At 41.6% G+C, this 24,623-nt stretch overlaps 1 protein-coding gene across 1 annotated transcript; it reads right to left on the bottom strand.

Moving 5' to 3' along the window:
- Positions 1–1,595: 1,595 nt before the first annotated feature.
- On the bottom strand, positions 1,596–24,606 carry RPA1 (replication protein A1). The gene is made up of 17 exons (XM_071447747.1): positions 24,452–24,606; positions 24,088–24,135; positions 23,752–23,830; positions 23,123–23,231; positions 22,201–22,289; positions 17,571–17,654; positions 16,248–16,380; positions 15,175–15,277; positions 13,993–14,061; positions 13,660–13,852; positions 12,430–12,569; positions 10,675–10,823; positions 9,267–9,399; positions 7,817–7,993; positions 6,388–6,495; positions 2,980–3,066; positions 1,596–2,608 (listed from the first exon to the last, which is right to left on the bottom strand). Exons 1-17 carry the CDS (start codon positions 24,482–24,484, stop codon positions 2,501–2,503), a joined length of 1,842 nt encoding a protein of 613 aa, XP_071303848.1. The 5' UTR covers positions 24,485–24,606; the 3' UTR covers positions 1,596–2,500.
- Positions 24,607–24,623: the final 17 nt, after the last annotated feature.

The raw sequence follows: 24,623 nt of genomic DNA on the forward strand, positions 1-24,623 counted from the left end.
ATATAAGTGGGAAATCATATGCCCCTCTCAGGATTCATTCTGCTATATTAGCTCTTCCAGGCCCCTCCTAAAAAAGATCCTCATTCTCCTACTCAGCAGTGTAGTCCTCCTCTGTACTCGCCCCAGCTGAGTTTCTTTTTTGCCTCTCCACATTGCAGGCCAGAGCTGTACATAGCATTCGAGATGAGATCTCACAGCAGAGGCTTATATAATGCTGTGGCACTTGTATAGCTACACTAGAAATACCTTGCCTCACATAGCTTGATGTTTTTATCATATACTAGCTGATTAAAGCATGATTAAAACCCTCCAACTCTTCAGTCACTAATGAGCATCCACTTTAGAGCAGAAGGTTGTTTTTTATTAGTCCTCAAATAAATGGCTTTTCACACAAACTGTTTTAAGTTGATTTTCTGTTCCAGTTCTCAAGGTCATTCAGCTGATCCTGTAAGATATCTTAATGCTCTTGAGCATTGATACCCTGCATCTCTAGTGCTCTGGCTGATGGCACAGTAAACCCAGCAAGATGGAAGTGCAGCAATTACCCTGGGAGAAGGAGCTGCCCCAGCAGAGGCAGGTGTGCCACACTCAGAGCAGCAAACACCTGCCAAAAACAGCACCCATAAAAACTTCCTGGTGTATATGGATGGGCCCAGGAATTGGAAATGAGCCTCAAGGAACACTGTGCACTACCACCACTTGTTCCCAGTTTCCTAAAATTGGGTAGGAGGGATAGGATGGGAGCAGTACTAAAAGACTGGTTAGCAGAGTGGAAAGATGGATAATCACCACTAACCCACCATTTGTCAATCCAGAACTGTGCTGAAGACTGTAATTTTCTAGTCAATGCTTTATAAGCAAGGTCAGAGGAAACAAATACTTCAATAAAAAAAATGCAAGACATCAGCAGAAGAACCCAGTCATGATCCTCAGAATCCAAAAAAGAAGAGGTTGTGTTTGCAATTAATGGGCCCAGAATAATGTGCTTCATGTCCATCAATGGAAATGACATTTACAGTACTTAAACACCAAGACTTGAGATGACAAACAGGAAATCACAGGGAATAAAGGGCACCAACTGAATACACTAAGAAACTGTGCTCTACAGAGCAAAATAAATAAATAAATCTCACTTCTGCCACCAGAGCCCCACTGCAGCATTGCCTGGATGCTTGGAGCTGTGCAGCAAATGCCAAGCTGTGAGCTGCAGCCAGGGAACACATAATTAATGTGATTAGGAGCACACAGAGCTAGCATGCTCTGCTGACTGAAAAGCCCAGTAGCATAATTACTGTTTTCTGTACTAGCTCTATGTCTGAACAAATCTCAAAGCCTGGTTAGTTTTAGACTGCTGTGTAAACGTCAATAAAAATCCCAGAAGTGCCAGCTCATCAGCATTCTCAGGCACAGAAATGGTGAAAATATCACTGCATTTCCATGCTGTTAACATCAGGCAAGGAAGTCTCCATTCTTCAGTCTAACCTTAGAGTTTGTAATAAGGTAACATCTCCCCCAAGTGAATGCTTATTATGAAAGCTAATTAATTGCTTTCCAGTAATGAGAAGTCTTTGGTGTTCAAAGAAAGCAAAATTCACTACACAGGAATTAAACAGTGTTTATTGAAACAAAGCACCCCCCACTTAAAGACCTTTTTCTGATTAACAACATTACAAATAAAACCAAAGAAACTCAACATACAAACATACAAAACATGTATAGGCAGGAACTGTGAGCAAAAAAAAAAATCAGTCAGAAATCCATAGTATTAATTGAAGAGAAAACTAAAGCAATGCTTTGTAGTTGCCTGGATTTCCCTGGGGGATGGAGAGTCAATGCTTATCTGCCTTCCTCAGAAGAGACAATTTTGATTAATATCAGACCCATCTGACTCAGTCTATTAAACCCCGAAGGAAGGATATTCTTCAGATATAAGAGATATGTCTTTGATTAATAATTCTACCATATTGCCATTCCAAGCATTAACAACTGCATGGCACCTGTGGAAAGTGAAAGCCTTTGAATTCTATGGAAGGGAACTAACTTGTACTAATAGACCTGTTCTCTTTTGTCCAGATCTGAGAGCTCTATGACACTGCTCCTCCTGCCCTCTGCTGAACAAGTCAGAGTGTCAAGGTTGTCACTACTCCCTTGCAAAGAAGACAAAATGGTTATATAATTCAGCTTTACATATAGGAAGAGAGCAAAGTTACTTCAGACATTCTCAGTGGTTTGTCTAAAGACCTTGGCAATCTGTCCAGAGATTCCTCTTGAGCTCTGTCAGAGTTTAACAGACCACAACAGGCTACAAAGTGGTGGCCATCAGAGTGCACTCTTACCTCCCAGGGCACATCTCCAGAGAATTGCAAAGATCACTCAGCCCACTAGGCTGGGTGTAACTAATGCCCAATGGTCACACACGAGGTGGGGGAAATGTCAATGTAACGTTATCTATTGAGCTTTTCCTGGAAATTCTAGGCTCAAGCAGCCAGCACTGGCCTCCTCATCCCAGCTGAGCATTTCTCCTGATGTTGGCAATCAACCTCTTGCTGTATTCTCTGTAGTTCACGGGTTTGACGTCCAGTGCTGTGGCCTTAATACGAGACTCGTCCTGCAAGAGAAATTTTAGCATGTAAAAGAACATGAAGCACTCCAGGCATTTGGTTCCAACATCCTTCTGCCCCAGTAACTTACTGCTCATGCTATCTGGGTTAGCTGGGAGTGCCAACACGACCTCCCAGAGCTGGCATGTTGTTTCCATGTGAAACCAGCCACTCTTGATGAGCCTGAGAGGGAGCAGCAAGGATCCCTCCTTCAGTGCTCAAGATTGACAGTACTTGTGTGATCTTTGGAATCTTCTGTTCTCTGTGAGCAAGGGAAACCTCTCCCCACAAACATAAGAGGAGGAAGTCACCTCCTATGGAGACAAGCTGAGCTACAAAAGCCACAAGTTACATTATTTGCCTTTTGGGCAACACTTACATTGTAAGTCTCCAGTTTCACCCGGATCCTGAACTCGTAGGTGTTGAAGTTTGCATTCTGGAACACTTCTTCAAAAGCCTGCTCGTTCTGAGGGAAGGACAAAGACAGGGATCAGCTGCAGACACTCCAGGCTCCCACTAGTGCCATGAATTTTGAGAACAGCTCAGCTTTTGGGGAGGTTGGCAAAACACTGGAACTACCTGGCCCACACAGGCAGAGCTGAGCCTTCCATCATCACATTTTAGATGCCAAACCCTTAACTCAAAGATTTTTAAAATAAAGAGGCGACAACTTTTTAGCTGCTTAAACAAAGGAACATACAATTGCACTGAATCTGCAACCAGGTATAAGGAACAAAAATACTACAAATCTTCAGGAGCTGCCAAACTGGCTAATTCTGGTGTTGTGCTGTGATCACAAACACTGCCAGAGTTAACTATTTCCTTATTAATTGCCTTATTAGGCACTCTGGTTTTCTGTTTATCCATCAAAGCTGCATGTATCCTTCCCATCCTGACACAGGCCTATGTAAGAGAATGTTCTATAAAAAAACCAGATCCATGTTTTGGACGTGCTTTAATAACCATGAGAAGATTGTGTCATATTTATAACATAAGCTGCTTCTAATTACCATATGAACACTAAACATCATCATCATCATTTATAATAGACAATTTGTCAAAACAGTAGAAAAGGAGCAGGCAAGTCGTGGAGACTGTGAAAAAAAAAAAGTTTATTTTTGTAAAAATATGAGTCGTAAAAACCTTTGCTGACATTCAAAAAAGATCCTGCATCTCCCTGATGATACTGACAAGTAATTATTAATGCATTTATCTACCAGATGCACTTGACTTGATCAGTCACTCCAGCAGCAGACAGAGCATCTGATCTGGAATTGAATCCACCCCAGTTCCACTCACATTCCAAGTGTTACATCTGCTGTTTTTCACTGTGTGCAGCACTATTTTACACTACACAGTGATTCTCCTAGGGTTTAGAAAAGCACAACAAATGGAGGTGAACAGGAGCAGCTAGGTTCACAGATTACAGAATTTAAGCATATCCCTCCTGAATATTAAAACCCCCTTCCTTTGGCCATCTTATGGATTAGAGGATAAGAAAACTCGCTTAATAAAGCATTTAGCTCCTCTCTGCAGCTCTGTCACAAACTGTGCTAACCATTAGTGAGTTGAAAATGCCCTCAGCATAGCAGTCACTGCTACCCCACATCAGCTCCTTTGGTATCTAACAAGCACAGGCAAGAGGCAGATGAAAAACCTTGCACATGTATCTGTGCTTAGCGTGGTCACAGGCTGTACATGAACTCCATCCATACTGTGAGCACTGAAAAGACTCCCACCAACTTCACAAGACACTGCATCAGCTCTATCAGAGAAAAACCACTAAGAAAAGCTTACTGCAAATGCATCGAGGACCATTTTTAAAGGCTCATAAAAGTGTCAAATCAAAACCAATTTCTCCTGGAACACAAAGCATTCCTGCTCAAGGGCTCACTCCATATTATGTTCCATTTTCTATCCTCAGCCATTTCCATTAGGCAGCTCTTCAAAAGACATTACATGTTTGTACTGGTACATAGGATCTGCTGTCTCTCCTTCCCCACCCAGATCTCTTCAGCATTAAAAGCGACTAAGAAATTTTGTTTAAACTCTAGCAGAGATTAAGCATGGCTGAAATAAGAAAATATTGACAGGTTAAGAATGTCTGAAAATGGAAATGCAAAAGTGCAAGCACATCTAATTAGAATCCCCCCAGCTAGACATCTTCCTACAGAACAGAGGTGGCCAACCTTTGTAATGCCACAAAAACTCAGCATCCCACACCACAACCTTTGTACCCTTCACGTCTGACAGCCAGAGTGCAGAAAAATCTCCAAAAATCATTTCATATTACAGGAAAAATAGCCCTGCTTTGTAGAAACAGAGGTCTACAACAGTGTCTCAAGGCAACAGCCTCAACAATGCCTCCTGCTTCATTTCCCTCCCACAGCCAAGCAAGGGGTTAACCAACAACTGGGATATCTGTGGAGCCCTGGAATCAACCAGCCTTAGCCTGGGAGCACAGCAAGGCTCATATGCAATTCAAGAACTTATCATGCATTCCACATCATCATTTAAAAACAAAACAAAGCCACACAGTTTTTATACAGTACACAAGTTAAAAAAAAAAAAAACAAAACAGGAAAATATTATTTTGGTTGGAAGAAAGACAAAGGCAGCAGAAAAGCACAGAGTGACAAAAGGGAAGATAATACTGCCTGTTAGTGTCTAATGACTTAAAACCTTAAAAATTGTTCTAATCTGCACAGAAAGATCAATTCAGCACCTCTGCCAATGACCTGTTTTACAAATTGTGGCTTTCGTGAGATTCTGATGAAATTTGGTGGGGGAATTCTGATGATATTTGGTGGGGGAAAAAAGAGCCTCCAAAAGTGGGCTCACACACATCAGTTCAAAAAGCCTCCTGCCTACTTAACCAAGATACATACAAAGTGTTCTAGAACTTTTTGATTTTGTAAACAAATTTTTGGAACACATTAGGGGTAATGTTGTCAGCACTCGTTGCTAAACTAGGTTTTTGGTTTTTTTTTTTTTTTGCAGATTCTTCCAATCTAGGTAGAATGATAAAACAGGCTGTGTTTTCAACAGGAGCCAACACTGTTAAAGATGTCAGTCCCCCAAAGGCTGTGGCACAACCCTGGAGTGAGTGAGCAGCTGCCTCTGCAGGTCCAGGTGATGAGGACAGGCTGATCTGCAGCTTTCAGCAGCCAAAAGAGCTCAGGGGGAGACAGACTGACTGTGGGAGCAAACTATGGGGGAAAGCAGGCAAATCTCTGTTCTTCAGGCAGATGGCCTGTGGAAAATAATCCTGAGGAGAGTAAACAAGTCCCTGCCAAGAACTTCAGGCTAGGGAGAAGCAATGATTTGTGAACTTGTAAAAGGTTTTGAAGGCCAACATCTGGAGGACAACCTTGGGCTGAGCTGAGCTGGCCTATCACCCAGAGAAAGGGCAAATCAAATCCTTGACAAATGAAACAGAATATCCCTTTCTTTCATATGGCATTATTTTATGTGTTTTCAATGGTGTCAATTCCCACAGCAAGTACATGAACATGCCCCAATACCTTTGCCACATTTGCTGTACATTCACACACAAATATCAGACCATGCTCTCTGGTGGATCAGCACTGGTGCTCCACACAAACATCTTTGCCAGAGCTGCCTTCAAAACATTACAAGAATATTTCCTTACCAGAAGGATCAAAAAAAACCAAAAAAAAACCAAAAAAACCCACCAAGAAATCTGAGGGCAGCCCAATAGAGGATGAATGAAACATAGTCCAACTTCAAGGCAAACAGTAAAAATACAACAAGCTAATTGACTGACCTTTTCCTTCAGTTCTCCCAGGAAAGCTGCATTTTGGCCAAGAATGAATTCTGCTGTGTCTTGAAAACAAGTCACCCACTGATATTCCAGACAGTCTGCAATGGTCACCTAGAATACAACAAAACCCAAAAGGTTATTTCATCCAGTTGCCTTTTCCTCCAGAAAGAAGACAACACAAAAGAAAAAAAAAAATATCTCAAAGCTATAGAGAGTTTTAAATTCCCAGTTAACTCTCAGAGCCTGACCTGTGTGTCCATTCAATCACTCTGGGTGGAAAGTAGTGGCTTCCTATCTTTTTTTAAGCCCCACATAATGTCCATAACTTAACACAAGTTAACTCTGGCAGTAGATTGAACCACAGGGAAAGGCCAACAAGATCATAGCAGGAAAACACTGATGGATGCTCAGCTGTGTCCTGCTGCCACTGAAGAGCCATGAGCAGGAACGGGTATCCCAGAACAACAACCACCAAGGGGGACAGCAGCAACTCTGCAAACTGAATCCACTTTTCACATACCTGAGCACTTGAGCATAAATTCATGGAACATTATGTTACGTTACAAGGAAACTATCAAAACACTCAAAGATATAGTTAAAAGTTAAAGGATCAATTAAAAGATTGGTTTAGTTAAAAGATCAATTTCCAGCCTCACATGCATTTCCTGGCTGCTTTGACAATTAGGAATGAGGAAATGGGAGGCACTGCTCTGAAGGCCTTGAGTGCACCCTTAGCATCCTCTTTATATTCTACAAGAATGACTCTGCTATGTAAAGCAGTTCATGTGTTCCTAGAAGTTATCTGATAAAAATTATTCAGAAGCAGTTTGTGTTTTAAGGAGGCTGCTTTTAGGGGTAGTTCCCTTCTCTCTGCATGCCCACCTGGCAGAGCATTTATAAAAAGCAGATACAACTCTAATTCATAATGTAAAAAAAAGGAGAAAGTTCAATGCCTATGGTGTAAGTGGGCATCACAATAATAATCCCCAGACAACTTTCTAAAGCAGACTCCATTAAAGCACGAGGCAGAACAATACCTACCAAAAAAAACCTGTACTAAATATAGGTAGCAGCTGTAAAAGTGCAATTACTGCTCTCCAGAAATGCCATTTTACTTCAGTTTATCTTCACTACTGAAGAGGCGGGGGCCATCTGTATTCTGCACTGCATAGTACACTTGGAAACCAGAACCAACTGAGCTAGCAGCAACTTTTTGGCAAAGAGAAAAGCTTTTAATTGGAGCACTAAGAAAACAAACTGCTAATCAGCTCAATGAAACATCCCTCACTCAGGTAACAGCACACAAAGCAGCCCAACACCCTGTAACTGAGAGGCAGCACAGACAGACAAACAGCACCCTCAAAAGATTTCCTGCTTGGATTGTGCTGGGAACGTGGCAGGAAACGCCCTGAAATCTGATCCGGGTACTCACCAGGAGCATCAGGCGGTACTTGAAGTTGGGGAACTCGCGGTCGCACTTCTCGCAGCGGTAAAGTCCGTTCTGCTGGTCTATCACTTTCTTGTTGCAATCCTGAGAGGGACATGCCTGGTACATGCAGTTCTCTTTGCGCAGATGTACAATGGTGCCCACACAGCTAAAATAATCTGCCTGCGAGAGTGAATGTGCAACATTAGCCTCAAAATACTCAATGTTTTCCCCATTCTGAATTAACTACAAAAGCAAGGCAACCATACTTGGATATTTAGGATTAGGAAAGCTTAACAGCTATGGATTACTGGGAAACTGTAAATCAACCCCTCTGTTGCAATAATTTTTAGGCTTCCATTATGTTAATAAAGCCCCTACAGCAAGATTATTTTGTGTTTCCATTGCAGGAAACTCCAATTGCTAGGTCTTCTTTAGATAAAGCATATTTGATTCTCCATTGTGTCTGTTCAAATCTGCACTTTTTCACAGGATTAAGATTCTGCACTTTCCTACGCTTCTTTCAGGAACCAATACAAAAAACAGAAAGCCTATTGTGTAGTGTTACAGATAAGCATTTGATTAAACTATAGCCTACAGAACAAAATACCCACTCACCACACTAAAATAATCATCATAATGGTTTAAGACCACGGTCAAGTCTTTCAGCAGAAAAATAGAGGTTGCTCAAGAAACATGGGCAAAAAATGTCACAGAAAATAGCTGAATTTCAGGTAAAATGAAAGTGTTCAGAGCCAGGCTGGATGGGACCCTGAGCAACCTTATCTAAGGGGTGGCATCCCTGCCCATGATAAGGGGTTTGGAAAGAGGTGATCTTTAAGGTCCCTTCCAACCCAAACCATCCTATGATTTTAAAGTTTTTTTTTCATGGATAGAAGTTGTTGTATATTTCAAACAGCTTAGCACTTAGGTCTGAGACAGAAAAAAAAATCACCAAAAAAACAAAAAAAACCCCACAAAACAAAACAAACAACAAAAAAATGGAAACAAAACCCAAAAAAACCCCACAACAAAAAACAATAAACCAGCATAAGCCTAGAGAGGTTTCTGGAATGAAAAGCCAAGGACCTGGGGTTTATTACCAGCTTTTCTATTGACCAAGTGTGCACCCTTGAAAACCACTTCCTCCTAATGCACCTGTTTCTCCTAGAACACTCTGTGCTGCTGCTTTGAACATCTTTGGGGTAAAAACATCCTCCCTTCCCTTACACGAGGCTTAGAATTCTCTTGCAAACAAAGTATCAGGTTGCAACATCAGCAACAAGCTTGGATTTATTTGAAAAACAATAATATTAATTAATAGCATAAATTGCAAGACAGTAAACACCTACTGCTCAACACTTTGACTGCTTCAATAAGAAGAATACCTGCACAAAGCCTTGCTTTTTATTTTCTCCCCAATACACAAAGCTTGCACTGAGCGGCCATGCCTTACCTTATCTCCTTGTCCCAAGTTCTCAGATTTGGCTTCAAACAAAGTTTTCCAATTGGTATTTGCTCCAGCTGCTGGCCCACCCCTCACATCAGAGATGGAGGCACATTCCAGAAGCTGCCCCTCGGAGTCAAACCTGCAACCACAGAGATGCACTTCTATTTTTGGAGAGCAGACCACACAGACTTATCAAAAGCTTACGTTTATTTTCATGTGCTCGATACATGAGGGATTTTTTATCAATGATTGCAAAGGAAACAATTACAGTAATATGTGTATATTGCAAACAAAAATAGCATTTCAGAATAAGTTAATAGTCTGACTTAATTAGCACAGTATTTTATAAACCCACAAAAGGAGGACAGCTTTGTTCTATATAACTGCAATTTGTTTGCCAGCTAGTGGTCAAACCACGCACTGCACACTTCTTAGAGGCTGGCAGATAACAAGATTTAAGGGCATCAAGATATTTCCATAATTAAAATTAAATTACATGGTACCATTATCTTCGCAGCAGCTTCGAAAGGAAAAGCAAATAGCATTGAAAAGATTATGCTTCCTCTGTTAAAATCAGAAAGCACAGCTCTTCAGCAAAAGGTTGCACTGCATTCCCGTTGTGATGGGCTTTGTGATTTCACAAACACACCAACGAGGCTCCAAGATTGAGCTTAATTAAAGCGTGACAGTAATAGCTCAGACCCACAATCAATTTTATCTCCAACAAGCCTCTGAAGTATGGGAGAGCTCAATGACAAATGGAGGATGCCATTTATTTCATCCACATTTGGGTGATGTAACTGGAATCTGAAGACTCGGGATTCACAAGTCTGATGCTGTTGGCACTTAACCCTCTTCACACACACACACACACACACCACATTCATACTTAAAACAGACAATTTAACAGCTACTTGCAGGAGAAGCAACAATGAAATCGCTTTGTTTTGCTGACAATAAAAGAGTTATTTTGCTATCTGAAAAATATCTGGCAAGAACTAGACACCGAGAGATGTCAAACAGCCCCTCCACACTAACTGAGTGTGTATCAGATTCCACACAATGGAAAAGCCTGTGGAAAAAAAATACCATTCTCTCAGATCAAGCCTCAGAAAGTAGAGCTGGTCAAGCCTGATTTCATGCTGCCTTCCAAGGCTTTGGGTCAGCATGCACTAGCCCGATTTCAATTTTTCAAGGTCTGTCATGGAATTAAAAGTTTTTTGAATTGAACAACTTAAGAAGGACAGCCTTCCAGGCTCTAGGGCTTGCAAGCCAGAGAAGCCTATGCAGCTCTGGAAGCCATAGCCTCTGCCACCTTCCCTCAGTGCTACACACACTGCTCAAGTACAGAGAAACAAAATAAAACAAATACTCCGCAGGAGGTTGAAACAAAGCGACATAAACACATTCCTACCATCCTCGGAGCTTGAAAGCCTCTGGGCTATCAGGGTTGATGACAACTGTGCTGGAGGACAGGACAGACAGGCTTCTGCCACCAAAGTCAGAGACACGGGCTCCTTTGATGGCAATCACAGGTTGTCTGGAACCATCAAACTGTTCGGCCTGCATGTGTGAAAAACCAGAGAGCAGCAGCAGCAGCACGTTACAGGAAAGGCACTGAACTTGTGGTCATAATTCACAGATCATGACAAGAGACCAGACCTGAATCAAACTGCCCCACTGTTTCTAAAAGGTAAGGGTTTGAATGGTGTCATTAGGAGTTTAAGCAAAGGTAGGTGACAATTTTCTGTGCAATCCTAACACCCTGTTTCCTGGGGAACCAGAGAATCCTTAAATCACACCACGGGTTTGTTAGAAAGGACTGGTCCCTTCTGTCAGCAGCTTTACAGCAGGATTTTAGGAAGGGAGATGTGTTGTGGGAATGCAAACAAAATTAATTGTTCATATCAGACTCCTCAGGAGATGAAACAACTCACTCAGCTTCACTGAGCCAATCATGTCCATCTTACTACCACTTACACAAAAGTGCAGCTATGCTGACCAAACATTTTTACTCAATTTTCCATCTTGTGTTTTTTATGTCATAAAGCTGCTCTAATGCTGTTCAACTGCCATCACCTGAGTAGTCTGACACTAACAAAGAACCTCATGGCATGAGAGAGGGTTTGAAAGGTATAGATTTTATGGACCCCACACCACTCAGCAAGCAAGGGGAGGACCATGTACTTGAAGATAACAAATGAGCTGGAGTTGCAGCAGTACTTACTGTACCCATGAGATGCAAAAAGAACAGAAAACACATCCCAGCAGTCATGGCAGTGACTGCTGTAAAGGACATGCAGATTCTGACCCTAACTGTGCCAGCTGCAAGCCATACATCACTCCCCCTCAATGCTTATTGATATTTCTATTCTACAAGCAAGCAAACAGATTTAACTTTGCAAAATGCAGACCCTGATCTCTGCTGGAAGAGTTATGCCAGGAATTGTATACCAGTAGTCTCTCCTATTATAACCTAGTTCAATCTTAAGGCTTTGCAATACTGAACTTCAGTTTACTTCATCTGTATCAGCAGATGGTTAATGGTGTTTAGGTACCTACAGTATCAGTGCACTTGATCATTTAGCCATAAAGCATCACTGTAAAGCTGGCAGGATCACACCCATTTTATAGACTGCCACATAAATCCCTAAGTATCTATAACAACAGTGGAAAACAAAGTAGCCTGTTAAAAAGATAAGGAAAGAGTTTACTGCCACTGTTCAAACTTTCACTTCCAAGGCTCTGATGCTTTAAACTCCCAGTCTGAGACAGAGCCTCTCCACCTGCTCATTAGGGGTAATATGTATCTCACCCTACAAATAAAATTCATCTTATTTGAGACAGCCATAGCCACCAGGCTTTTCCATCATCAAACTGCAGCTCACACCCTTTCCTAAAGCAGGAACCCATTACTTTCAGTATTTTGGCTTGAGACATAATGTCTGCAGTTGTTCAGAACACATTAGTCAGATCATGTCAGCAGTTTGTCAGGGAAAGGTTAAGAACATCACACCTGAATGCAAGCAGACAGTCTTTCACCTTCTCTCGGCCCCTGATCCTTGGACACCCAGGACTGTGGCAGTGCTGTGCCCATCTCAGGTGACAACAGCACTTCCTAGCCTTACACCAAGGAAGCTTTGTTAAGAGCAGGTAAGAGAGCACATACCTCATTTCCCCACAGTGTAGCTGTCACCAGTTTCCCTGATGTATCCATCAGATGCACGTTCCTCTTTGAAACCTCCCTATTGTTAGCTTTCACTGTAATTTTAGTGACATCTTCGTAGCTCTTGCAAATTCCAATTACATCTGAGAAACAGTTACAATTTAGAGTTACTCAAGGGTCACAATTGGAGAACACAAGATCACAAGAGAAGAATTCAAACCTACTGTCAGATTTTTACCTTGTATCCCAGCTCCCTATTGAAATGAAATCTGATATGGAAATTAAGTGTATTATGGTAGGAATGTTCCACTACAGAACTCTTCAGTGCTTTAATTTTGTTGACGCAGTCATTAAGATATTCATGAATGCAAGCCTCACCACATTAGAGAGATCAAGGCATTGTACTATCTTCTCCCATCACATTCTGTCAAAGGACTTCAGTCCTGCTCATGTAACACACTTGATGTTAAAGCACAAGCAAGAGCCTTCAGAGTGACTGTAACACAATGAAACAACTGGCTCGTGCCTCCGCCTAACTCTGCAATTACAAGCTGCAACTTCAACAAGTCTGCATGCTCAGGTGGTAAGAGCTAAAGCAATCCCCTGTGCAGTCCCTAAAAATACACCACTTTTAATATTACCCATCTACCTTTAAAATCCCCAGCTGAATGTCTCTGAATCACAGGCATCTTGTGCCTCTGAAACCTGAGAACCCTCGCCCCCACCCAAGCCTCTGATTTTTTCCGGAGTACTCTGCCCAATGAATTACAGAAAAACAAACCTCCAATACTTCATAAAGCAAGCCAAAACAGTCATGCAACTTGGACTTGGATGCAATGAATTATGCCAAAATCACTACAGAGATAATTAGATAGTGAAAGAAAGCAAGACCACAGAAGGTATGAAATGCACACATGCTGAGCAAGGGCATTTTTTCTTTCAGCCTTTTTCTGTGGAAAACAGCGATCACAGTACAATAAACAACTATCACCTACTGTCTTCAGTTTGAAGCACAAGTTTGAAGAATAATTGTTATATATTGTTAGAAAACAGGCAAAATCATCTTAACAGGAAAATTGCCTGAGGAATTTTTAATGGCAACCATCACTGGATGACTTCAATTAAGAGATCACAACACTCGAAGCATCCTATGCTCACTACCTGCCCAGAATTCAGGACACAAAAATCAAACTTCAAAGCTTTAAAATTTGCCATTTTTCTACTTTGACTGACCAACAATCGAGTCTTTGGGGGTGTTCTCCAAGTCAGAGATGGATACAAAATCAAACTGAACAGATGGAAGATGCTGGGCATCATCACAGGGCACAACTGAAGTCTCATTAGTGAATGTAATCTCATAGTCATTCTTAACAGCTGTATATTGCTTGTTAGCAGTCTTCAAATTGCCTTTGGTAAAATAATATACCTACAGGAGAAAGCAATGAAACAGGGGGTATTATCAGTAGTCAGGGAAAATAGATTGTGTTCACCTTTAAAAATCCTTGCTAGGCTCAAGTTCCTCTTTTCCAGCTCCTGTCAGTCTAAGAAAGCACAAAGCTACCATACCTTGTTCAATTCAATGAGTGGAAAGAACTTGTCTGCTTGATCGTTGAATGCAGTAGCTCTAATCTCACCCTGCAGGAAAATAGGGGAGCTGGTCAGAAGTGAAATTTGGCATGGAAAAAGATTAAAAAAAAAATTAAAAATCTTTGCAATGTTAAGTGGTAGCAGTCCTGCAGAGACAGTGGGGTCTGCCAGGGTAGCTCCAGGCATGTGAGAAACAAACAATATTCTCTTCACATCTGTAGTTAGAGCTAAAATGACATATTCTACACCTGACAATCAAACCTCATATTCAAGTCTCATTAGTACATCTACAGCTTCAGAATAAAATGCATAAGAACTGCATCCATCATAGAGACACCTCTGAAAATGCCAGTAAAACTGGCAGTGATGAAATAAAATTCAAATACACCCCACAGCTCCACAAGTTAGCACACAGTATATTGTGATGGCTCCCACTCAGATATGTCTATAAGTAAGAATTAATAACAATTATACCCTCACTAGATACAAACACCGTTTAAAAAAAAAAAAAAAGGAATATAGACACTATGCAGAGAAAACAAATGCCTGGTGACAACATGTTACATTATTAACCTCACATTTTACACTCAATATAATCTAGCAGAATCTTGTTTGTTTTCACGACAGAAGGCTGTAATTTGATAAGAGGCTTGACAAACTGCAAGTTCAGTTAGATTAACCAGATACCATTCCCCAAACAAACCACAAAGGAAATTTCTCAGTGTTACAATAATTTGTACTCCAATTTCCTCATGAAAATTGAAAGCTTGTAACTTGGAGGTAACGCTCCTCTCACTCCCTGTTTTGTAAGGTGTAGCTCAGCCAGGAGGAGATGTCACTCTCAATCTACAGGAAACCACCACAACCCTCAGTATTAGGTTGTCAGTTTGCATAAACAACTCTATTTTGAAGCTGCAAAAATCCAGTCACACACTATAGACTTTGATGAAAAATAATCAGCAATGCTGCACATTTAAGACTTCATTCTGGATAAAAACTGGCACGTTGATGTGCAACTTAATGAATGCAGGGATACAAGTTTCAGTTGTAATAAAAAAAATCATTTCCGAAAAATGCACTTTATTTCCTCTATTCTGTCTTTATGAAAGGTTCATCAGCATCTGGCATTACATTATCTTTGTCTCAACATATGACACTTACACTTTCATCAACCAGCTCTATGGAAAAGAGCTTTCCTTCCCCACGAGAGTTGCTCCACGTGCGGATCTGACCTTTTTGGGTAACACGAGCACAAATGGTCCACCTGAAATCATCCAAGAAATCACTGCTCTGCATCTCTTTGCATCTTTTTAAAGAAGAGATTGACTTGGCAAACCTTTGGAACTGGAATGTGACTATTTAAAAGCCAGAATCTTCCCACTGCACCTCGGCAACTCTTTGCTTTCTGTTTTAATGGCCTAGACCATTAAAGACAGAAAGTTGTAGGGAAGGCAACAAAGCAGCCATAAAACATCCAGTATGATAATAATAGTGAACAATCCTTCTGCACAGAAGCAGGCCTCAAATCTTTTCTAGGGTACATTTCTCACACAGCAGTTTGCCTGCTCTGAAAAGCCACGCCAGAACTCAAGAGCTCAATTATAGGATTCGCATTTAACTTGGGTAATCAAATCAGTTTGCATAACTTAAAAATGTCATTCACTAAATAATTACATCCTCATGCTTTTCAACAGCTCAGTAGCTGAAGTGAATAGCTTACTGAGCTGTTTTGTCATTAAGTTACCAAAAAGAAGGTTGCTTTAGGAAAAAAAAAAACCCAGACAAGTCAATCGATTTTCAACTAAAATATTAAAAACCTATCAAGCTCAGCAGGGCAGCTGCACCAAGACAATGGCAAGGCAAATCTCAGATTGTTAAGAGTGTTGATGCAATTTAAAAAGATAAAAAAAAAAAAAGAAAGAAAACAACACCCTTCTCCACAGGAAAAAATATCAGAAAACAAAACTCTAAACAAAAACCCAAAACAACAAGAAGAAAACAAAACCCCATAAAAACAAAACAAAGCCCACCAGTGTTTCTGTGGAAGGTTTTCTGCTTGTTTCTCTGGGTGGTTTTGTGGTTGCTGTTGGGTTGGTTTGTTTGAACTTAACCAATAAAATCCAAAGAACTCAATGAATTATTTGACAGAGACGCACACACAGAAAATCAAAACAAAGCTATTGTTCCTCCATGCCTGTGAGATGAACAAGGCCTGGCAAACCACAAGGACTCACTTGGACTGGTATGGATTCAAGCTGGCAATGGGCACCACTTTGATCTGAGACCCCCCAGGTGTCTTCAGGGCACTGGGAGCACTCGCTTTTCCAAACTGGTTGGAGGGAGCGTGGTACTTGGGAGCAGCAGGACCTTCCAAAAACCACAACAGAGCAGAGAGGATTTCAGCCTCACACACAAAAATCAGGTTAAAACCAACTCAGGGTGCAGAACTTCCCCACCATAGCATGGGGAGGGAACACCCTGTGCCATGTGGGCACCACAGAGGGGCTTGGGGCTTCTTGCATCATTTCTGCTCTTGGTCACAAGTGTTTTCTAGGCTGCAAAATGCTGCAGAAGAAACACTCTCAGACCTTTTGGAGTGCTTGCACTTATGTGGAGATGTGTCCAGAGTCAACCACTTGAACAGAGTTTAAGTGGCAAACAACTGTTTTGCAGTAAATCCTCTAAAATAACAGAATTACAGGGTGGTTTGGGTTGGAAGGGACTCATTCCAAACCCCTGCCAAGGACAGGGACACCTTCCACAAACAACCTTACCCAGAACCACATCCAACCCAGCCTTGAACACTGGGAAGTGTTAGAACAAGACACCACTTGGGGGAACAACTAAGGAAAAACAACCCACAAACAGCTTTTTAACATAAAATGATACTGCTAATTCTAACCTCAAACTTGTCAATGTATATGCAAAAAAACTCTTGTGATCGGCTTTAAGCAAGGAAGGAGAAGCTTGTTTTCTGCTGCAAGCTTCTAAGCAAATGTCAAAATTTTACTATTTAAAAATCCTTTCTAAACACAGGGGTAAAGAATACAGACAAGTTAAAGCAGCACCAAGAATTAGGATTGACAACTTTTTAGCTAAAAAAAAAAAAAAAGTCTACAGGCTGACATTTAAATTGACTGCATCTTCCAGTATCTCACAGAAATCTTGATCAAAAAACCACGTTTCTTGATGTACTATCAAATAATTTCAGTGTATTGCCTAAAATGCTTGGCCTCCATCTCAGCACTGGTAACACACACAGTTGGTGGCCAGCTCCAAACTGCAGCCTAATTTGGGTGTGCACAAAGCACTGTTTCAAGAGTGTAAACTGAATAAAGTTGGGTTGTTTGGGATTTTTTCCCTTAGAGAAGAAAAGGGACAAATTTTCCCCTCTTTTATAACCAGTTCTCTTGAGAGAATTCACCTTGTTGAGCTATGAGTTCCTCCTCAATGGAGAGTGTCTTATGCAACACCACTAAAGAAAGGATTTTATTCAAACTGAAGCTGTAGTTCCTCACTGATCACATATCAGAATTCCTGCCCAGGATGACACTTACCTGCTCCAGACAAATTGCCATTTTGCTGCTGTGGTTTGCTGGCTGCTGGGTTTCCTGCTGGAGCTGCAGAACGTTGCCCTTGCCCTGGTAATTAAAATGGAAAGAGACCATAGAGTAGGGAGCACATTAAATAAAAGTAATCTTTTAGGAAATTAGACTTGCATGCCAAAAAAAAAAAAAATTAAATAATTAAGCCCACAGAGACCATGCTAAACTCCAGGTATTTAAGACATAGGAGCAGCCAGGTAGCTGTTGAACACTACCATGAAGGAATTCCAGTCAGATCTCTTTCCTCAAGCAACTGCTTTCTACTTGGAAAGAACTCAGGGCTGATGGTGATTTAAAAGGACAGCCCTGAAGTAATCCTGACAACTTTTCAGTGTTTATCAGCTGCTATTGCTCTGACAGGTAGTTTCTGCTCCTACCTAAGAGCTATGATAAAAAAACTGTAGAGAATTCTGTCCCATCACTCAGAAAGGGCCAAAAATCCACTGGGTAAAGTCAAATCTGAAGTTAACCCAAGACAAAGAAAACACCTGCTGCATTTCATTTCTGAAATATGAAGATGTTTAATGTAGGGGTGATGGAGCCATCACTTCAGAATTCACCAGGGCCCCTCCTGGCACACAGCAGTAAATTGCTTAGAGACCAAAGTGATGCCATAGTAAGAAGTGTCCATTTTTTTAGATTTCAGGACTTTTACCTGCTCTAAATTAATGATAAATTACAAGGCAAAGAGCAGACAGGCATATCTAAAGTAAAAGTCCATTAAAAGACTAATCTACCATTCAAAAATTTGAATTCCTTTACAATGTAATTTGCCTCAAGATGAGAAGATATCCTACCTTTTTGTCCTTTTGGACACAACTAATCCTTAAGGTCTTGATTTACAGGGAGACCTAGGCCTGAGCAGGCAAAAACCCCCATGATTTGGGATGTGAGGAGGAAGATGCTCAGAGAAAGTGAAAAAGGTCAGACCAAGCACCACGAGGAACAAAAGCAGAGAATCCCAGGACAGAGGGATGGCACCAAACTACAGGAAAGGAGCAGAAGCAACACAAGGAGATCCCAGTGAGGTGTTGCCTGATGTGATGGAGTCTCCAGAGGTAACCCTCTGGTTATTTTTAATCCAAAATCCAGGTCCTTGCACCAACCCCAATCTCTAAGTTGCCGCAGTAGAGTCACATCGGTGAACTGGTGACAGTCTCCCTGGCAACAGCGTGACGTCAAACTGCAAAATGTGTATTTACTGCAGGTTCCACTAGATGGAGGAGCCAGGTCTCCCCCTTGCTCCATGGCCTCAGGTGCTCAGAGGGTCAGCACTCCACACCCAAATTCATTTTGTGCAAGGGAAGGTGGAAAAAAACCCAACAAGACGCATTAAGAGAAAAATATGTCTGGTCAGGGGAGGAATATTCAGGAAGAACAGAATGTGGGTATGAAGCAGCAAGAGGTTTCCTTATTGCTTTTGTTCCAAATATGTTTCTTTCTGTAGGAATTTGTGATTAAAAAAAAAAAAACTCCACTGAAAACCAAACCAAAGACCACCACATCCATTGGAACACGTGTGCGTTATGAAACACAAATTCACATTTTAATGGCTGCCTACCCACAGCCGAGTGTTTCTCAACAGAGTAAGAATAAATTCACACATCTGTGCATGTGTTCAAATACAGAAGTAGCAGAAATATCTCTCCAATTTTCTCGCTTGCAGAGCCTAGGGACTCCTAAACTGTGATTTTTGGTGGCTGGTGGCCTACAGATCACTTAAAGTGCTCAGAAAACCGAGGAGGCTGCCTGGTTTTTGCTGTTCTTTTTTATTAGCAGGAGGTGAAAAAAGCAGCTGAAATACCTGCTCACATTTCTGCTGTGTGTGGTAGATTAGGTAAACCCAAGACCTTTGCCTGCAGCTGCCCCACAGCCCACTCAAAGGCAATAACTGTGTAACAGGAACCCTCAGCTTCCAATAATTTGTCACCATGAGGTCTTGCCACAGTGCCATGACACAAGACCTGCCCCAGAACTGAGCAGCAGGGAAGGGAGAGAAGGGGAAAAAATGCACTTTGGAACAACACACCCCTAAATCACAGCAGTGGGAAGGGCAAGAGTAAAGAATTCGAGTGAATGTGCAAGTACATAAACATCTCAACATGGAAAGATTAATGAGAGAAGTTAAACATAAGTAGCAAGTCAGTGTCAAAGTGAAAAGGAAGTCCAGCATCAGAGTAATTTGAATGAGATTAACGACAGTAATAACACAACCATCCAGTCTTCAACAAGAACTAAACTGCTCAGTCTTAATTTTCAATACTATTATGAGAGGCTGCCTGAAAAGTTTTTATGATTTGTAATAAGAAGATCGTGTCTCCAGCTTCCTTGTTAGGCAGATTAACCACCTACTGCTCCCATGTAAAGTGGCCAAAAGCCAGCTTCTCACCCCCCTGGGTCCCACTGTGCTATTACAGTCTGAGAAAGAATATTCCTTAATCCTAGGTCTGGCAGTCTGAGATCTGTATTTCAGGGAAAACCAGAAGTAGGGCTAAAATATACATTTTTTTAAAATACCAGAACTTTTTTTTTTAACAGAAACCATGAAGTACATTTAAGATGCTCATTTTGCATTAGCTGAGTGTCCCTCAAAAATACAATTTCTTAATACATACAGGAACTTAGAGAATGTGCAATTTGAAATACACACCTCTGCCATTTCATCAAGGCCTTCATGACAAATCTTGCAGCTTGCAGAGCAGCAAGGCTGGGTTAAGCTTACCTAATCTAAACTATTACTATCTTCTGTATCAGAAACTTTATTTAGCATCAAATAAAAGGGTATGAAGTCGTCAGAATAAGATCAGTGTTAAAATGAAATACACATCACATCTTTTTTGGCATCTTTTACCTAGTGCAAGCCCACACATATTATGACCACAGACCTGTAACATCTCCAAAAGAGTTTAGATTTGAAACCTTCACTGCAGAGTATTTTTGTAAGTCCAAATGAAGAACACAACTTTGATCAAAGTAATGGTAATTTTACCAGAATTTATAGTTAAAGGTATATTTTCAGCTCGATTCTGTCAGATACCACGTTCTCAGTGGTTTCTAAGCAACAATATAACTGAAAAACACTATAGTTCACAAGCTCTTGTATCACATAAGCAGGGAAATGGGAGAAAGGCACAAAACAGTCTGCTCAGTAGCTATTCTGAAAGTCTTGGTCTCTACAGCAACTGTGGGATTAAACCATAAAATCTGAGATGTCAACACATTTTTTAAACAGCAATTAGCTAAGTAACTATCAAAGGAACAAAGGATTCTTTAGGCTCATTTAACATACGCCCCTCTTAATTCCCTTGGAAAAAGTTAATGAAGAAAGATGTCTTTGCCTTTGCAACAGAATAGATTTTTAACCAGAAGAGCAATGTACCTACCACCACTGTTTGTCCCAACTGTTCTACAGAAAACTCTTGCCACTAATGTGTGGTCCCTTAGTAATAAAAATATATTAGTCCACTTCTCTCAGGATAAAAAAAAAAATATCTTCAGGAAGAGCTGTTTGCTATTAAATTCCAGCCATTATCTGTGTATACATCACTGACAGAACTGTTCAAATATTTTCTTTAAGTGCTTATTATTCTCTCTCCTTTTTAAAAGATCAGAATTGGAAGAGCAGAACAGACTTTTCAACATTCTCAGAGGGAAAAATGTTTTAATTTAAAAAACCATTTGCATGAGAACTGCAAGCTCAGCACACAAAAGTGAAGAACACAGTTATTTATGCAACATAACAGGTCCAAAGAGATTCATGGCAGGTCAGATTAAGGTCCACCCAGTGCCTCAATCCTTTTTCAGCTGGGCATGGTAGCAATGGGTGCTTAGGGAATTCTGTGCTCTCCTTGTTTTCATACCAGTCTCTTGTCTATGTACTTGGAACAATCTAGGTTTTAATGCTTCCTGCACCTAACATTCATGCAGAGGATGTATTGTTATGTTTAACAGCCTTTAATGGATTTCTCTTTCACATCTAATTGCTTTTTGAACTTGTGCCAATTTTTGGCACCTACCTCCACAAGTTTCATCATTTAACTGTGCAGTTTAGGGGTGTGGTGCAGCCTTTGTTTTACAACCACTGCCTGACAACACAAGAGCTAAAGAGCATCAAAGGAACATAGAAAAGAGAGAGAGAGATTCATCATTCTTTATTCATCCCCTCTATGCCATCTTAGACTTTTACAGATCATTATTCCATCTTCCTCCTCCTGTTTCTTTCCAGACAGGAGAAATTAGAATCTATTTGATTACTCATTATGAGGAGACATAAAATCGCTTCCGTTTACTTACTGGAACTCGAGGTAGAGACCACTCACTACAATAAAAACCTGTCAAGGTTATAAGGGATGGATGCTCCAAACACCATGGAGAGACTCAAGCTTCAGCCATGGTGCAGAGTGTATTAAAACAGGAACACACCCCAGTTTGTGTGACACGAACAAAAAGTATTTTCAAGATCTGGACTTCCTCATTCCAGGCATAAAAAAAATCTGAACGTATCTGCCTGCTTTTTTCACGTGAAAGAGAGAAGCTGAAAGGCTCTGAGGTGACAGAAAAGTATTTACTTACAGCTACTCACCCTCATTGTATGGCTGGGGATTGCCTATAGGCCCACCAACCTGATCAGCAGTTTGCAGGACATTCACATCCATCAGGATCACCACTCTCCTGCAACACAGAACAGACAGCAAACAAAGACTGTCACCCCCTCTGCAACTCCCATCTCTGGATATCCTCTGCAGCAGGTGACAAAGCCAAGCATTAAGATGCTGATTCTTTGGATGAAGGATCTGGGAGACAAAAGCTTTCCACTGTCAACTAAGCCCCCTCTTGAGGGACAAGTAAGCTTGAAACAATATCAAGGACACTTCATATCACTGCATCAAGGACAGGCCTGAACAGGCACCAAAAATAGCTTGGGAAACCATTGTGTTTTAGAAGTAGCTAAACCATATCAGATTTTTATTCCCTGCTTCAAAAGTTGTTGTCTTCTCCCCAGAAAAAAAAGAATAGAAACCTCAGTTCATACCCTGCTAGACATATACACAGTTTTTCTGTTAGAGTTTCACCTGGATCCCTTCTAATTTTGCAATATCCCACCCCCTCAAATTTTCCTCCTATCCTATTTCCTCAAATTTTAAGAAAAGACCAGATTCCACATCACCTAAGTAACAAGATACCTTTATTGTTTCCTTCCAACAGCAGATAATTTTAAGGAAGCTTTGTGCAAGTATTTGGAGTATTCCAGCTAGAGTTGGAGTACTGCAACTGGAAATTTTATATTACTAAATCACTGAACCAGATATCTGATCCCACCAGAGTCACATTCTGCAATTTATTTCTTCTATTACTGGTGCTGTGGACTTTCCCCCTCACACCCTAAAGCCTGAGTATTGTCAGATAATCCCAACCAAAAGCACTTGGCCTCTGCTTAGTCACAAAGCACAGAGCCCCCACAGCTGCCTTTCTGTAGGGCTGAAATTAAAGATTATCACAAATACCTTCCATCTTTCAGGCTGTTGACAATGAATCTGTTAACCTGGCAAACACATCGAGCTGACAAGCGTTCCTCTTCCACCAGGGAGTTCAGCTGTGTTGCCAACATGAATGCTGCAGGAGCAGAAGGAAAATATTGAAACAATTCACAGTGCCAGCCTTAAAAGGGGCTGCCACACCTTTTCCAGCCAGTCAAGTATTACACTGGATCTCCAGCGTGACAAAGAAAACAGTGCAACTGCTAAGAAGTCACCAAAACTGACTATAAACTATGCTGTATTTATTCCCCACAGTTCAGAGTACAGTGATAGCTAGAATGATTAGTACATCAAAAAACTAAGAGAAAGATTAAGCTAAATTTACTTTTAAATCAATGTTACATGCATAGGTTTCTTTACTTTCATTATATCCTGCAGCAAGTTGATTGCTTATACTTCACAAAGTTCCAAAAGTCAAAGATTTCACCTAAATGACAAAATGCAGTTGCATACTTCAGAGTCTGTGGCCCAGTGAAAAAACACATTCTCCTTCAATATTTATTTCAGCACTTTGCATCCAGTCATCAGACCAGGAATTTCATCACCCTTAGCATCTCCACACTTAGAAAAACCTCACTGCAGCTTGTCATACTCACAGGAGAGGGTGTTCACGCCATCACTCATCAGCACTCGGTAACGTGGGGGCCCAGTTCCTGTGGCAATAGCCCGTGTATTCTGCAGGGGGGAAAAAAAACCCAGGCTGTCAGTTCACACTTGTTCAGAAACTTCTCAAAACCAGAAATTGACATTAACAACAAGTGACTTATCTACTCGTCTTTTTGAACACTACTATCAACGGCACAGCCCAAGTCATGCAAAACAAAATTAAGAGAACTAAAAGTAGAGCAATCTTGCTCGGCTTCTCTGCAGAGGAAAGTCTGGCTGCACTCAGGACGCCAGAGGCAGCCACCGAGGGAAGGGACAATACTCACGATGACTTGCAGCACGGGCTTGGAGACTTCCTCCCCTTGCATTATGGCCTGCAGAAACGAAAGAGACGCTCAGAAAACGTTACCGGAACGCCTCGCCACCCACAGGGACCGATCTAGAATCAACGAGCTCGGATGTCTGAGCCCATCGGGCCAACCTAAGAAGGGCTGCAGCCAAGGAGCTGAGGAGGAACTGCCGTGGAAGAGCCAGAGACGCGGGAGCGGCCAGGACAACCCGCCGGGACCAGGCCCCGCTCCGGGCCTGCTTCTCCCCTCGGGACCGGGCCGGACCCGGTGCCCAGGCCCGGCTTTCACCTCCCACCCTGACAACGACCAGATCCATGCCAGCCCATCCCGAGCCGCTCACCGCGATGGCCCCCTCGCTCAGCCGCACGCTCATGGTGCCGTGTCCGCCGCTGCCGCCAAATCCTCCCGCCGCTGCCGCCAAATCCTCCCGCCGCCGCTGCCGCCACCGCCTCCTTCCGGCGCCGCCTCACGCCACGCCGGGCGCGCCCCGCCAGCTCGGAGCTGCTATTGGC

The sequence above is a fragment of the Agelaius tricolor genome, unplaced genomic scaffold (genome assembly GCF_023055355.1).
Source record: "Agelaius tricolor isolate 1412-34295 unplaced genomic scaffold, bAgeTri1.0.p SCAF_25, whole genome shotgun sequence".
Classification (NCBI taxonomy): domain Eukaryota; kingdom Metazoa; phylum Chordata; class Aves; order Passeriformes; family Icteridae; genus Agelaius; species Agelaius tricolor.

Bases quoted from the DNA above. Each gene is read 5' to 3' on its own strand.
- RPA1 (XM_071447747.1), bottom strand. From the start codon at position 24,484: ATGAGCGTGCGGCTGAGCGAGGGGGCCATCGCG. The intron at 7,994-9,266 runs GTAAGGCATGGC...TCACTCTCGCAG, and splicing joins ACTTGGGACAAGGAGATAAG to GCAGATTATTTTAGCTGTGT. The intron at 6,496-7,816 runs GTGAGTACCCGG...GTTGTATTCTAG, and splicing joins AGTACCGCCTGATGCTCCTG to GTGACCATTGCAGACTGTCT.